This window comes from Sinohyriopsis cumingii, chromosome 8, assembly GCF_028554795.1.
Source record: "Sinohyriopsis cumingii isolate HCF-2022 chromosome 8, ASM2855479v2, whole genome shotgun sequence".
Taxonomy (NCBI): Eukaryota; Metazoa; Mollusca; class Bivalvia; order Unionida; family Unionidae; genus Sinohyriopsis; species Sinohyriopsis cumingii.
In genome coordinates, this window is record NC_142968.1 from 85,905,430 (window position 1) to 85,919,631 (window position 14,202).

The following is a 14,202-nucleotide window of genomic DNA, read 5'->3' on the forward strand; positions in this document are numbered from 1 at the left end:
ATTTATTTAGTAGGATGCTAGCATAAGACCAACTATTATATTTAGTTTACATTTATTTAGCATGATGCTAGCATAAGACCAACTATTATATTCAGTTTACAAGACCAACTATTATACTCAGTTTACATTTATTTAGCATGATGCTAGCGTAAGACCAACTATTATATTTAATTTACATTTATTTAGCATGATGATTGTATAAGGCCAAATATACTTCTATTGGATTTACATTTATTTAGTAGGATGTTAGCATAAGGCCAACTATTATATTCAAGTTACATTTATTTAGCATGATGCTTGTATAAGGCCAAATATTCTTCTATTGGATTGACATTTATTTATAAAAGTACTGTCATTACAGGTGTGGCTTTTGTCCTGACAGATGAAGCAAAAGTCTATGACCTCAGTGTTATACAGGTAAAACATGAAAAATTTTGATTGAATGTAGTGGTGTTTTTTTAAATAAAATTTTTATCATACATGTAATCCCAATACATGTATTTAGTTTAAGCAGTATTCATTTCATGTAAATGTTTATGTTGCAGTATAGAACTAAAGGAGTAGGACACAAGTACACTGCATTATATTAAGTGTATCATTTTAAGAGGAGTGTGTGTGTGTTTCGGATTTGTATCATAGATTTAACAGTTTTTCAGTTATACTGCTACAATGTCTAAAGTGTGACAGTTTATAGTGATGTCTAGCACTGGGGCATCATGCTACAGACATATAGCATAATGTCCCACCCAGACACATTATCCTGACACCAGGCCAGCCAGTCCTAATACTAACCTCTTAATGCTGAGCGCAAAGCGAGGCAGCTGTTAGTACCATTTTTGTAAGTCTTTGGTATGACTTGGCCATGGATCAAACCCACGACTTCCCGTATCCGAGGCGGATGCTCTAACCACTAGGCCACCGGAGCAGTTCATTTTAAGAGGAAAAATAAATCATAAATTCCAGTTGTTGCAACATATTTAGTATAGCCTGTTATCTTTAGGATCTAGTAAATGCGTGGTTTTTAGTAAGTAGCAAGGAAGAAAAAGGCCAAATTACAGCCATTGCATTGGATTGTCAATGTAAATTCCCCCACTTTTCACTGTATATTTTAAAACCCCTCCTCCATCCCCTTCTCTGACAGTGATCCAGGGTCATAACATATAAATTATGCATCTTTCTGATTGTACATATAAAAGTTTTGTAATAAATGTTTTGAAAATGTCATTGTAATGGCAGTATTTATTCCCATGAGATGTCCAGCTTTTGGGTTGTCAGCATGTGTGTACTGGACAGTGTGGGTGTGTCTGTTGAAAGCTATGTCAATATTTATTCCCATGAGATGTCTAGCATTTGGGTTGTCAGCATGTGTATACTGGACAGTGGGTGTGCCTGTTGAAAGCTATGTTTAAAGTTTTCTCTGCATTTCATTTCATATTTGGAATATAATATTATCACAGTACATCTCATGCCACAGGGTTCCAATTATAAAAACAGCTGAATCCCCAGGGTTCTGACTAGAAAAGCAGCTCATTCCCCAGGGTTATGAATATAAAAGCTGCTTAACAGATATTTATCAGATTTAAGATTATTCTGGCAAGGATGACTTTTAGTTTTATACAAATAGAGCTGATGCACAATCTGATATGGCAACAGTTACAAAAATACAAAGCTAGAAAACAAATTAACTGAATTTGAGCATGTTTGAAAGAGTTTCCCAGCATAGAAGCCTTTTATCTTTTTTTACAATGATGCTGATCCACTGTCAAAAACAGTCACCCTTGCTAAGATTATCAAAAAGCTTTAAAGTACTTCTTTGGAACTGCTCAGCAAAATTTGACAAAATTTGGCTGAAAACATTCTGTCATTAAGGGCTTTCAGAAGTGTATAATGGTACTGATATGCCATCAGATATGGCCACCGTGACTAAAAGTTGAAAATCCTTTAAATGACTTTATCTGAGAACTTACTCAGCATCAGTATATTAAGGGATTTTAAGTTTGTGCAGGTGACATCATTCTGCAATTAGATATTGCTGCTGACTCACTAAAAATGGATGGACCTCTTGCCAGTGGTGCAGCTTCCCTAGAAGCAAGGTGAAAACTTGCAAATGATACTCATCTCCCATATGTATGGCTATAATTACTCTTCTCTTACTGATAGAAAACAAATTCCTATTTAAGAGCTGTCAAGATGATTTTGGCAGGGTCAGTCTGGTTGCTTGCTTTCATAAAATAAAATCCCAATAATCCATGACTAATGAAAGGACAATAAAAAGACAAACTGATACAGTGTTCACATTTAAAATAAACAAAATGTAGTAAAGTTTGTAGGCTGTGAACATTCTGAGAGAGAGAGAGAGAGAGAGAGAGATTATATCAGACACTGTTTGCTTTTTTAAAGTTTAATTTAAAAGTAAATGTAACCAACACAGTCAAAGTAACTTAACAGTTCCATTTCTTTGTATCTGGCCTTTTCTCAGTATCTTGTCATTTCTCAGTAGCATGCTTGTTTGAAGAAACTTGTAATATGCCAAAAGCATAATTCTTTAGGATTTAAATCTTGAGATTGCATTGGAATAAACACATACAGAATGCCTGGATGTATCAAGTTACATGACAATACCCATTCATTTTATGAGTGGTGGGACAGTTGTCCAAACCAACAATATGACTGGTACTAGCACACGACACAGGATATCCATGCTTAGTCACAGAATTAGCCACTTCTGTTTATCAGTATCTTTTCCCCCATACACTTTATTTGCATGGGCAACTCCATTCCTTCAGGTTTAGTTTGTAATGCTCTTTACTAGTTTTCCAAAGAATTTCTGTTGCTGGCTCTCTGCTGAGTGAATGACCATATCTTGGTGTAATTAAGTCACAGAGAAAATCCATTCTTGGTAAGGAATATTTTTGTACACAGTGATAAAAAATATAAAACTGTATTTTAAACTATTAAGTGTAAAATGTTTCACAGAAGAAGTGTTTATCCCTGTTCATTTCCGTTTTTTTCATTTAAATACTGTATATACTCGCGTATAAGCCTGTTTGCGTATAAACCGACCCCCAAACTGAACAGGTATAAACACTAAAAAGTGCATGACCCACATATAAGCCGACTTACAACTCTGAGGCATCTCAAGATGCACGAGGTAAGTTCTCAATGCACTTATTTAGGCAAACTTGTATTAAAAAAATTACATGTATTCTTATCTTGAGGTTGGTTTGCATGATTATTAAAAGAAACGGTATTAACTTGTTTGAAAAGTAATTTATTTAATTTTCTGTGTTCTTATAAAGTTTCAGAAATAATGCTTCAAAAATTATGCTAATACCGTAAAAACTGAGTAGTAGTTTGCTTTGAGGTAAGTGACCTTACACCATACCTGTCAACTTTATTGCGGGGAGGAAAAAAAACCTCCTGATTTTTGGGGTTGCTCCACGCCTACCTCCCGATTTCATAATATCTTCCGATTTTTATAGAGAACTCCTGATTATTACATTATGTTTTCGATTTTCGTTTCTTCTAAACAAGAAAAGTCCTACATGTTCTGTTGTATCACCTGTGAATTATTATTGTGACAAAATAATTATTTTAGTATAAAGCATTCACTTCTTCAATAAATAGAATGTTAAGTTAAAAAATATTCATGTAAATTAATGATTATTTTTACTTCTACAATACCCGGTAATGCAAAAATAAAAAAATAAACCAGAACAAAAAGATAAACCACAACAAAATCATCCACAATTAATTTTAATTTCAAGAATTATCACTACGAATGCTGTAACTCCATATGCTATAGCTCTGTGGCGTTTGGTAGGGTTGGGGAGGGGTGCTCCCAATATATTGTTTAAATTACCATAGACGTCCCACCCTGGGCTCGATTTTTATGGGAGTGAAATTAGTGATAGAGAGAGGTGAGGCTCCGAGCCCCCCAGTCAGCAATGCTGACAGCTAAATTATTGAGAACACAAAAGGTGAAATTAAAAAAAATAACAATTTAATACAATTCAATATTCAGATGATAATAATTTCCCAATCATTCTTCCTCTCGACCAAGTGATAGCCTATTGCATCCTTTGATTTATAGTTTGAGATCACTTTTCCACCTGTCCTTGTTTTCCACTCATCTGTATCTCTCCTATCCCGCCAATTTCTTCTCTCCTTCCGACTTCCCTCCTAACTCCTTCTCCTTGACTGCCCCTTCTCCAATTCCTCCTCCCTGACCCCTTTTTCTCCTCCTCTTTGACTCTGCTCTCCTACTAGCCTTCGATTCACAATCGACTTCTCCACTAGTCTCTATTCCGTCTCTCTCCTAGAGACTCGGGACTAAACCTCACCAGAAGTCTGTCCCCTAAAAGCTTTCTGTGAAAACACAAGGACGTTAGTATATTTCCATAGCCGTCTCGTCTCACACTAAACCAACAATCAATCATCAGATAAAGGCTATTACAATTTTCTGCCACGTTTTCGTGCACATTGAAATACCCATATGCTCTTGCATGGTAAACAATGTCGTAATAAAATCATGGTATCAACTACTTATCATACAGACATCAATAAATTGCGTCACATCAGTATATATATTCTTAACCTCATTATACTGAACAATAGCACAGCAATCAGACATATTTCTGTACATTACACTCCCACAATTGTACACAAATATTCAAATATCCATATTACCTAATTTTACACACTGCAACCATTTTCCAAACTTACAAATCAATTCAATAGTTGCAAAATCTAGAGTATCACATGAATAAATGCACTAGTTTACTATGAAGTAACCAAATAGCAAATTACAATATTAAATCTAACCATGAGCTAGCAATCTACATAGTTCTTTACATAATCTTAGCTCATTTCTCAAATATGCATGTATATTAAACACTACAAAGGTAATTCTACATACTAATGATTCTAGTAATGAAGTATACATACTGCACATAATTACAATTACAATGCCGTAATATTCTGCAACAATCAAGCAAATAACTCACTCTTCATGAACATATAAATTATGATGGTTATGTGCCTTGTACAAATAAGCGTGCATACCTTTTTAAAAATATTTCCTCAATTTGTAGGATCGCTTATATCATTGAAAATGAGTAACTCTTGAGCATGTGATTCAACATAAATGAAACAGCTATTAAGGACTTGCTGAAATGTTATCTGGAAGAATGCAATTTGGTTGAAACAATGAATAAAGCAAATTCTGCATCTATGTTTGGGAATAAGTAAGGATTTAAGTGACGCTGTGCACGCTTTGCACTGTGTAAGTACTGTACATTATAGTTCAGCATGGTCTCCCTGGTAAACTCAACCGGCCCGCGAATTAGGAAGTCTGTATTTATCTTTATTTAACTTCATAAAAAAATATGCACATGCAAAATAATAACAGAATCAATCATAGTACTTTATAACAGTTTAATAATTGTTGGTCACCGAAAGTTACATTTTTTTACATGCCTATGTCTTAGGACACGGAACAAATTATTGTTTCGTGTCCCAAGATTTACAGCCATTACAGTAGTCAACAAAAAGACCTAAAAACTGTCAAGTTTACACATTGGCCCATGGATAAGCTGACCCCCCCCACTTCTTCCAGGCCTTTATTTTTTCCTAAATTATTCAGCTTATACATGAGTATATACGGTAGTAATGATTGTTTTTATGGTGGCTTTACTTGTATCTGCCTTTACAAATCGCTGCAGTTTATATGTCAGTTCTTTTATGGTATTTGCATTAAAATGTTTGATTATAATTCATCCATCTCTTACGATTTTTCTTCCATGTGTAACTGAGGGTCTCGGGTTGGACATTGCCTGAATCACAATGTTACACCCATGTATTTATGACTGTTCTGTTTGCAGATTTGAAATGTTTAGCCAACTCCGACAGTACACCTGTAGGTAATTATTTCATTTTAAAGGATAGACAACATCTACAGCACACATTTAGGTTTTTCTTTCATTTTAAGGTATAGCCAACTCAGACAGCACACCTGTATTTCTTTCATTTTAAAGTATAGCCAACACAGACATCACTATTTCATTTTAGTATTTAGCCAACTTGGACAGTACACCTGTAAGTATTTCTTTTTTTTAATGTATAGCCGACACAGAAAGCACTTCTGTAAGTATTTCTTTCATTTAGTATATATCCAACTTGGACAGTACACCTGTATTTCTTTCATTTTAATGTATAGCCAACACGGACAGCACCCCTGTAGGTATTTCTTTCAATTTAATCTATTGTCAACTCTGACAGCACCCCTGTAGGTGTTTCATTATAGCCAACTCGGACAGCACATCTGTATTTCTTCTATTTTAATGTATAGCCAACTCAGCACACCTGTATGTATTTCATTTTAAGGTATAGCCAACTCAGACACCACACCTGTATGTATTTCATTTTACGGTATAGCCAACTCGGACAGCACACCTGTATTTCTTTAATTTTAATGTATAGCCAACTGGGACAGCACACCTATAGATGTTTCTTTCATGTTGGGGTTTCCACCAGATTGAGCATTTATAAATTACACAAAGACCTTAAGTCATCAGTGAAGGGCTTCCTACCCTTCATTTCTCCCCACCGTTTTTTATACATCTTTAGCTTAGATTTTTATACTAGTGTTATAGTAAAATGTTATTTGCTTTTGCCATAAATACCCAAATTGATGTGGGACTTATGAAGAATCCAGTTTGCCATGAATGAGTTACCTGTTGCTTGTATCTGAACACTGTCCATAGACTGCTCATTCCTGATTACTACTGACATTTATTTCGTTTTCTATTGTTCACATTTTTTTCTTATGTTCTTGTATTCTTTTCTTTTTTATTGTTTTCTTTGATTTTGTTATACTTTTTCTTTTATCTTTTTGTCTTTTTTCCTTGTTTTCGTTTTGCTTGTTTTCTTTGTTTTCTTTTTTACTTTTCTTTTTTTCATGTTTTTATAATAGAGATTCAGACTACACTTGTACTTTTGTTTTGTAGTCTTTCTACATCTTGTTGATTCTACTATTAAATTATTTATCTCCTGCAAATAGCTGTATACATGAAAATATTTATTAACCCCCCCCCCTCCAATAGGAAACAGGAAAAAATGACTATATATTATGTGCAGGTATATTGGAAGTAAGAAGTTTATACTTTGAAGGGAAGTAGTTGTAATATGGCTTGGCACTATGTAGCCAAGATTGTGCTGTTGAACTATATCAAGACTGAGGAACAATTTTTCAAAGTAGTTGTTCCCGTGTCCCCATGTCCGCATGATGAGTGAGTTGAAACAGATATTCATGCCTATACTCAACACTTATTTTCTTGTACTTGCAACAAAACCACAGGCATCCAATACAAGCTTGTTATTACCTTCAACCCAGACAATGAAAATGTTCTGTTCTGAGTAAAGACAGCTTGTTGAAAATCGTTCTAATACTTTGTCCCTAGGATAAATATGAGACAAGATTTGTAACTATAGAAAATGTAGTATTACAATTAACCCATGAATTCCTAATGGTTTTTTTTGTGATACTTTTTAATAATCTAGGTATCATTTTAAGTTTGCTTTTCAGTAAGCTCTAACACATTTTACATTTGGGGGGATTTGCAAACCATAAAATGTCAAAAGCTTGTGATATTAATTTTTATCACATGGTGTTATGTTCTGCTAACGTCAGACTCTCAGTTTCAGTCCAAACTCCGTTTCTAGAGAACTGCTCATGGGTGCCAACATACTCAAGATTCCTGACTGGCTAGTGCTGGAAGGTTGTTGTTATCTAATGGCCTTGTGTAAATTAAGACCAACCAGCCATTGTCTCAACATTATGTGCTTTCTAAATGGGGGGGCCCTGAGTGCCCGAGTGGTCTAAAGCGCTCTCCGTTACAGATCACTGTCATCTCACCTCTGTCTGCGTGGGTTCGAGTCTCGGATTCAGCGTATGTGGGTATGTGAGAAAGCTTGCCGGTAGCTTCTCGTGGGTTGGTGGTTCTTTCCAGGGTTTTCCCGGGTTCTTCCTCCACCATTAATACTGGCTGCCATGTATAGCCTATCGCGTGCTGAAAAATGGCGTTAAACCATACAACAACAACAACTTTCTAAATGGATTACAATGGCATACATCATGTGAGCTTGGCATGAATCAACAGAAACATTTAAAATGTTTATTTTGCATATTAGTTATCACCATTGTTAAAGGAATTAGAAACTTACAGAAATATCTGCTAGTGTCTTCACCTTAAGTTGGCAGTGTATCAGTAAAGCTGTAGTCTTGAAAATTCCCTAAGACCTGGGCAAGCATAACACTTACGAGACAAAATGTCAAAAGTTTTTACATTCTGTGGATCTTAACTTACCACAGGTCTGACGCATAAGGTGGTTGAAAACGATACATTTCACCAGAATGAAATAAGGCTTTGATTACCTGACATCAAAATAAAATCTAGATTACCTGACAGATTAAAAAAACCTAGATTATCTGACAGATCAAAACAAAGCCTAGATTGCCCAACAGATCAAAATAAAGGCTAGATTGCCAGACAGATCAAAACAAAGCCTAGATTGCTCGACAGATCAAAACAAAACCTAGATTGCCCCCCCCCCACCAAAAAAAGCCTAGATTGCTTGACAGATTAAAATAAAATAGCATGCCTGATAGAATAAAATATAGTGAAAATTGCCTGACAGATTAAAATAATGTCCAAATTGCCTGACAATAAATAAAGCGTTGATTACCTGATTGTGACAGATTCAGATAAAGCCTAGATTGCTTGACAGATTAAAATAAAACATAGATTGCCTGACAGTGTTACTGTAAAGGTGAATATCACAAAGAAATCAAGGCTTGTGTGAAGTTGTGATTTCATGATTTAGTATATAAACCTGGCATCTTATATATTTATATAACGAGCAATGTATGAGAAGGGTTTTTAAATGCTGTCATGTAACAAGATCTGCAGGATTAGGACCCATTTTAGAAACGTGGTTGGTTTGGTTACCTGTATAAAATACAAAGTCAGCTTTTTTTACAACATGTTCTGGACTGACAGCTGTAAGCAAATTAGGTAAAAGTAATTGATAATTGATGCATGTTAGACGTTGAGCATTGATGAACTTTGGTGCTTTTTAAATGTATCAAATACAGATTTGTGATAAGCGTGCACATCTGCATCTAATAAGCCCAAGGACAAGAAAGTAGTTAAGTTTTTGTTGGCACAAGCCCTTTTTACCTGGTCAGGATGAGAAGATGAGTGGTTCACGAGTCTTGTATATACACACTATGCTGTAGTTCTAAAAAGCGGCATGCATCAGTACCTACTAAGTTGATTTATATCTTCTGGTTACAAGTATTTAACACAACCAAGATCAGAGACTGGTGGGATGTTGATTCACAGTAAACTATTCTGATTATCTTCTATACATTGTTGATGGGGTCTGTTTTTTGTTCTCCATCAGTAACAATAATAGGTTAAAGTTATTTAACGATAGATCAGGATTTGAACTATCTTGCAAAATGACTTAAAAAATTCAATATTAAGAGTTTTTCAGAAAATGAATAAAATAAGCTTTACACAAGACTTCAGTCATTATACATATCCTTGTACTCAACTGTGAACATGTGGACCATTCTATTGTGAACAAATACCAATTAGGTCGGTGAGTTATCAGTATTCAGAAGTGTTTTTGGTGTTAAAATAAACAATATATTATGGTTTTAATTACTAGATTTGTTTGTGATTTCTTCATGCTCAACAAATTAAAGTCAAAGTATTTTGGCATTTTCTAGAAAAAGAAATGTGATCCTCACCTGCCACAACATTATAAGTGGGTTTGAAGTTATCCAGGCACGAGTTATCAAGGGAGTGGTGTATTTCTTAAAACATATTTGTGTATTTTGTTGATCTTTAGTCCCATCCTAGGAACCCCCAGGGTGGGAAACAATAAAGACACCTCTTTTGCAGATTTTCGTTACAGGTTCACATCACTACCAAGCTTTGTAAAATTCAATGCAGTGGTTTAGAAGATGTAAGAGTGAACATACGGATCGATAGAGAATATCACATAAGTCTCCGTGTTTTAAAAAAAAGTAATACTATGTGGATAAAATGAGAATACTTCAGGATACAGACTAAAATCTTGTGCTTCCAGCATTTACATCTGTAACATTGCCCCATTGTTTAAATAAGACTCTAATATTAGACAAGCTTTACTGCTTTACTGTGGAGTCCACTTAAGGATCATTTAAGTCATGCTTTACTGTGGAGTCCACTTAAGGGCCATTTTAGGCAAGCTTTGCTGCTTTACTGTGGAGTCCACTTAAGGGTCATTTTAGGCAAGCTTTATTGCTTTACTGTGGAGTCCACTTAAGGGCCATTTTAGTCAAGCTTTACTGCTTTACTGTGGAGTCCACATAAGGGCCATTTTAGACAAGCTTTATTGCTTTCCTGTGGAGTCCACTTAAAGGCCATTTTAGACAAGCTTTATTGCTTTCCTGTGGAGTCCACTTTGACAAGCTGGTCATATTCATTATCAGCAGAGCATTACTTTCTTTCTCATAAATATAAACAGTTACAACATAGGGAACAATGTTACAGAATTTATCAGTTGCTGTTCATTAAGATGCAGTCTGGGCTATAGCATTAAAGAGTCAATAAATTTTTTATCCTTTCACAGGCAGCGCTTCTCCATGACACAGTTGAGGACACAGATACAACTTTTGAGGAGATTGAGGAACAGTTTGGCAAGGAAGTAATGGGTGAGTAAATGACTGTCAGTCTTCAGTTTTTGCTCAATGAATATTATGAAAAAGCTTTATAAATTTAAGTACTTAAAGATGCTATTATTCAAAATGTTAAAATAGATAGATAGAAATTACATATAGCCAGTGTTTTGTATTATTTAGGTAATGCAAGAGTTGTCTCTCTTTTCTCATTAAGTACAAAGGTGCATGAAGCAAAGATGTTGATAAAGATCTTTTGTCATAATTTCTAAAATGTTATAATGGGCACCGCTATATAACAGGGTGTCCATTCAGAAGGAGCAAGAGTGCAACACATGTATCTTTGACAGTAAATAATTAGGTACTTTCCTACTTTACTGATGGTTGTGAATGTTGTAAATAGTTACATATGCATTCAATTTTTAAAAAATAGTATTTGTTCCTGAAAATCATATTTTTGTCATAATCAGTCAGTATTTTTGTACTCTTGGGTTGGCAGCAGTGATACTTTGTGCATAGGTTAAGTGTGTTGATTAAAATGATGACTTCTGTTGAAAAGACCACATGTAATTTAAAACAGATTTTTAGTGCATGGATCAATTTCTTTATTTAAATTTAAGACCTATATTGAAAGACCACCTGTCATATAATACACAATTCTTAGTACATAGATCAATAATGACCTCCATTTAACGACTAACGGCTTTAATGACTAACAGACATCTGTTGAAAGACCACCTGTATAGAAGATCATACATTTTCTTGCAGATGTAGGTGGGTTTCTTAAAGTAGCTTTATTGTATATGCAAAATGTATAACTCTTCCAGAAATGGAGACTTATTGTCTTGCTATAATATTTGTTTTGTTTTATGGCTGAGCAAAGTCAAGTTATAGTTCTGGCCGCAGTTTGACTAAAGAAATGATATTTTTCTCTCAAAATGAGATTAGGCACAATCTTTCTAATGCTTAATTAGCAATTGACTTTTTTCTGAAGAATGCTTTTAGGATTAAAATACAGTTTTTACATGTTGGATTTTTGTTTTAGAGGTCTTGCATTATATATGAGTAAATTTTTACTAAGCTTTTCCTGGCCAGGATATTAGTGTTAGACATATCCTAACTTGCAGGAACTTGGAGTAAAACACAAAAAAATAGATTCCCGGAAATATAATTTTTTTAGCCAACTTAAAAAATAGTCAATCTTGAGACATGGTCGCATGCAGGACCTGTGACCAAACGGGTGTGGGTTCAAATCCTACCATTGGACTATGGGCAAGGCATTTTACTCCAATTGCAACAGCACTAAATAACCTACTTGTGCTGGTTTGTCACAAAGCACCATACTAAACCAAGGCTGCAAAAGCATAAATCAGTGGAGCCTTTACCATCTGTACTCACAAATGTCAGTTTAACTGCAAACTGCATTGATCCATCTTTGCTGCACATAATGTTCTGACAGATCTGGGTCTATACAAGTCATGTTGTTAGGAATAATTAGTAGGGGTATTATGTGCTTGCCATTGGACCTGAATGCGAGTATAGATGTTGTTGTTGTTCTTGGGTTTAATGCCATTTTTCAGCACAAGATAGGCTATACATGGCAGCCAGTATAACTGGTGGAGGAAGAACCTGGAAAACCCAGGGAAGAACCACCGACCCACGAGAAGCTACTGGCAGGCTTTCCCACGTATCCACGCTAGTTGAGCCTTGGACTCCAACCCACGCAGACAGAGGGGAGATGGCAGTGATCCATAACGGTGAGCGCTTTAGATCACTCGGCCACTTGGGGCCCCGGCAAGTATAGATGGTACCCTAATTAAAACAATTGAAAACAAGCCTCAGCTTATATGTACAGTGTGACCCCACTATATCGCGCTCCGTTATAATGTGAATTCAGATATAACGCGGTCGTGGCGTGGCTCCCAAAATTTCATATACATATTTTTTTTTTGTGCTCAAAAAAAAAAGATCTTAAAAAGTACAAAAAAACGTAAAATGTTGCTTATCATTTTGGGGAAGAGATCGCGTATGAATAATACAAGACAATCGTGGCTTGGATCCTGAAATTTTTATGCATTTTTCTTGAACACGAAAAGTATTTTTTTCTTCTTGAAAGTAAGAAGAAAAAAAATGCATAAAAAGTTTATTATGGGATCACGTAGGTCTTCAACAATGTTGCAAACTTGGATTGTTTTTCCTTATTGGCTGCAAAACATACCATGTGGCTTTTTTATTTATTGGCGACATTGTTGGATGTTTACATTTTTTTTATACAACCATTATTTTGGAGTGCAGAAATTCAGAGGCCCCATGAAAGGAAGCTGCAAATTGGATATAAAATGCACTGAAATTTATCTATTGTTACATAAACAAATTCTTTGTCTGCTTTTTTGTTGTTGACATTTCTGGTAATGGTGATCAACTGGACGAGGCATTGTCTCATAATCTATCTTTCATTGGATTTTCAGCCGCTCGCTAGTAATTAATATATTTACAATTACTGACATTTGTATGTGGATGGTAAGTAAAATTCCTCTTCTTTTCACTCAGAATTAAATCCTTCAGAATACTCACTTTTTCTGTAATAATCCCTGTCATCAAAACACCTGCATCTCTATTGTCTGTTGACCGTTTGTTAATTTTCTGACGTATGCGTGGAGGCCGCATCATGCTGCTACCACAAATGTAAAAAAAAAATACATCTTACTTATTGGTTTATTCAGTAGGCATGGAGGGACAGTAACTAGAATGGTCTAAACGATGGCCAATTCCTTTTTAAACATGTACCCAGATAAAATAGTTTACTGAAATTTCAAAGGAAACAGATTACATTTGAAGCACTGACTGTTATGAAAACATACTCAGCAAATGGAAAAAATACCAGTCTCAATCATGTATACCATTATTTGATGTTGCCGCCACAGTAAGAAATGGTCATTTGTTTGGTTCTCCAAAGCTGTCCTTTAGCGGTGACTTCAATAGCGCATGTACCCTTCATCAAAGAAAGCCGACTACAATCTTTCAACAATAGCAAAGAACTTTTCTTCAAAGGAAGTTAGTACCAAACTTAAATAAAAGTGATGGAATCTGATGGATTTTTGCATTTTCCAATGTGACTGTAACACATTAACTGTGCTGTGAAAGTTTCCTTTTTGTAGGGAAAAAGTTTATGCTTACGAACGCTACCAACGGCGGCTTAAAACGCAAACTAACTTTTACCGACTTGGAATGTACTTTCAAGTAAATGTGTTTCATCATTCGTTACGTGATTGTTTTATGTTTTTCCACTGAATTCAGACCAGTCTGACCTGTTACAAAATTATTGAATATCTTTAAGCTGTGTGTGTGCATATTTTTGATGGAATCACTAGTGTTGTGGATTCAATGTATTGGATGAAGTTCGCAGGTGAGTACACGGTGTTGATACTCTAGTCAGGCTATACATTAGACATTTATATATAAACAGGATTCAT

At 35.2% G+C, this 14,202-nt stretch overlaps 1 protein-coding gene across 1 annotated transcript in view; it reads left to right on the plus strand.

Moving 5' to 3' along the window:
* LOC149794058 (guanosine-3',5'-bis(diphosphate) 3'-pyrophosphohydrolase MESH1-like) overlaps positions 1-14,202 on the plus strand; it is a 39,508-nt gene that overhangs the window by 11,707 nt on the left and 13,599 nt on the right. The window contains exons 2-3 of the mRNA XM_089968005.1: positions 362-417; positions 10,684-10,765. Of these exons, the coding sequence (XP_089824131.1) occupies positions 362-417; positions 10,684-10,765 (138 nt within the window). The remainder of the gene's footprint in view (positions 1-361; positions 418-10,683; positions 10,766-14,202) is intronic.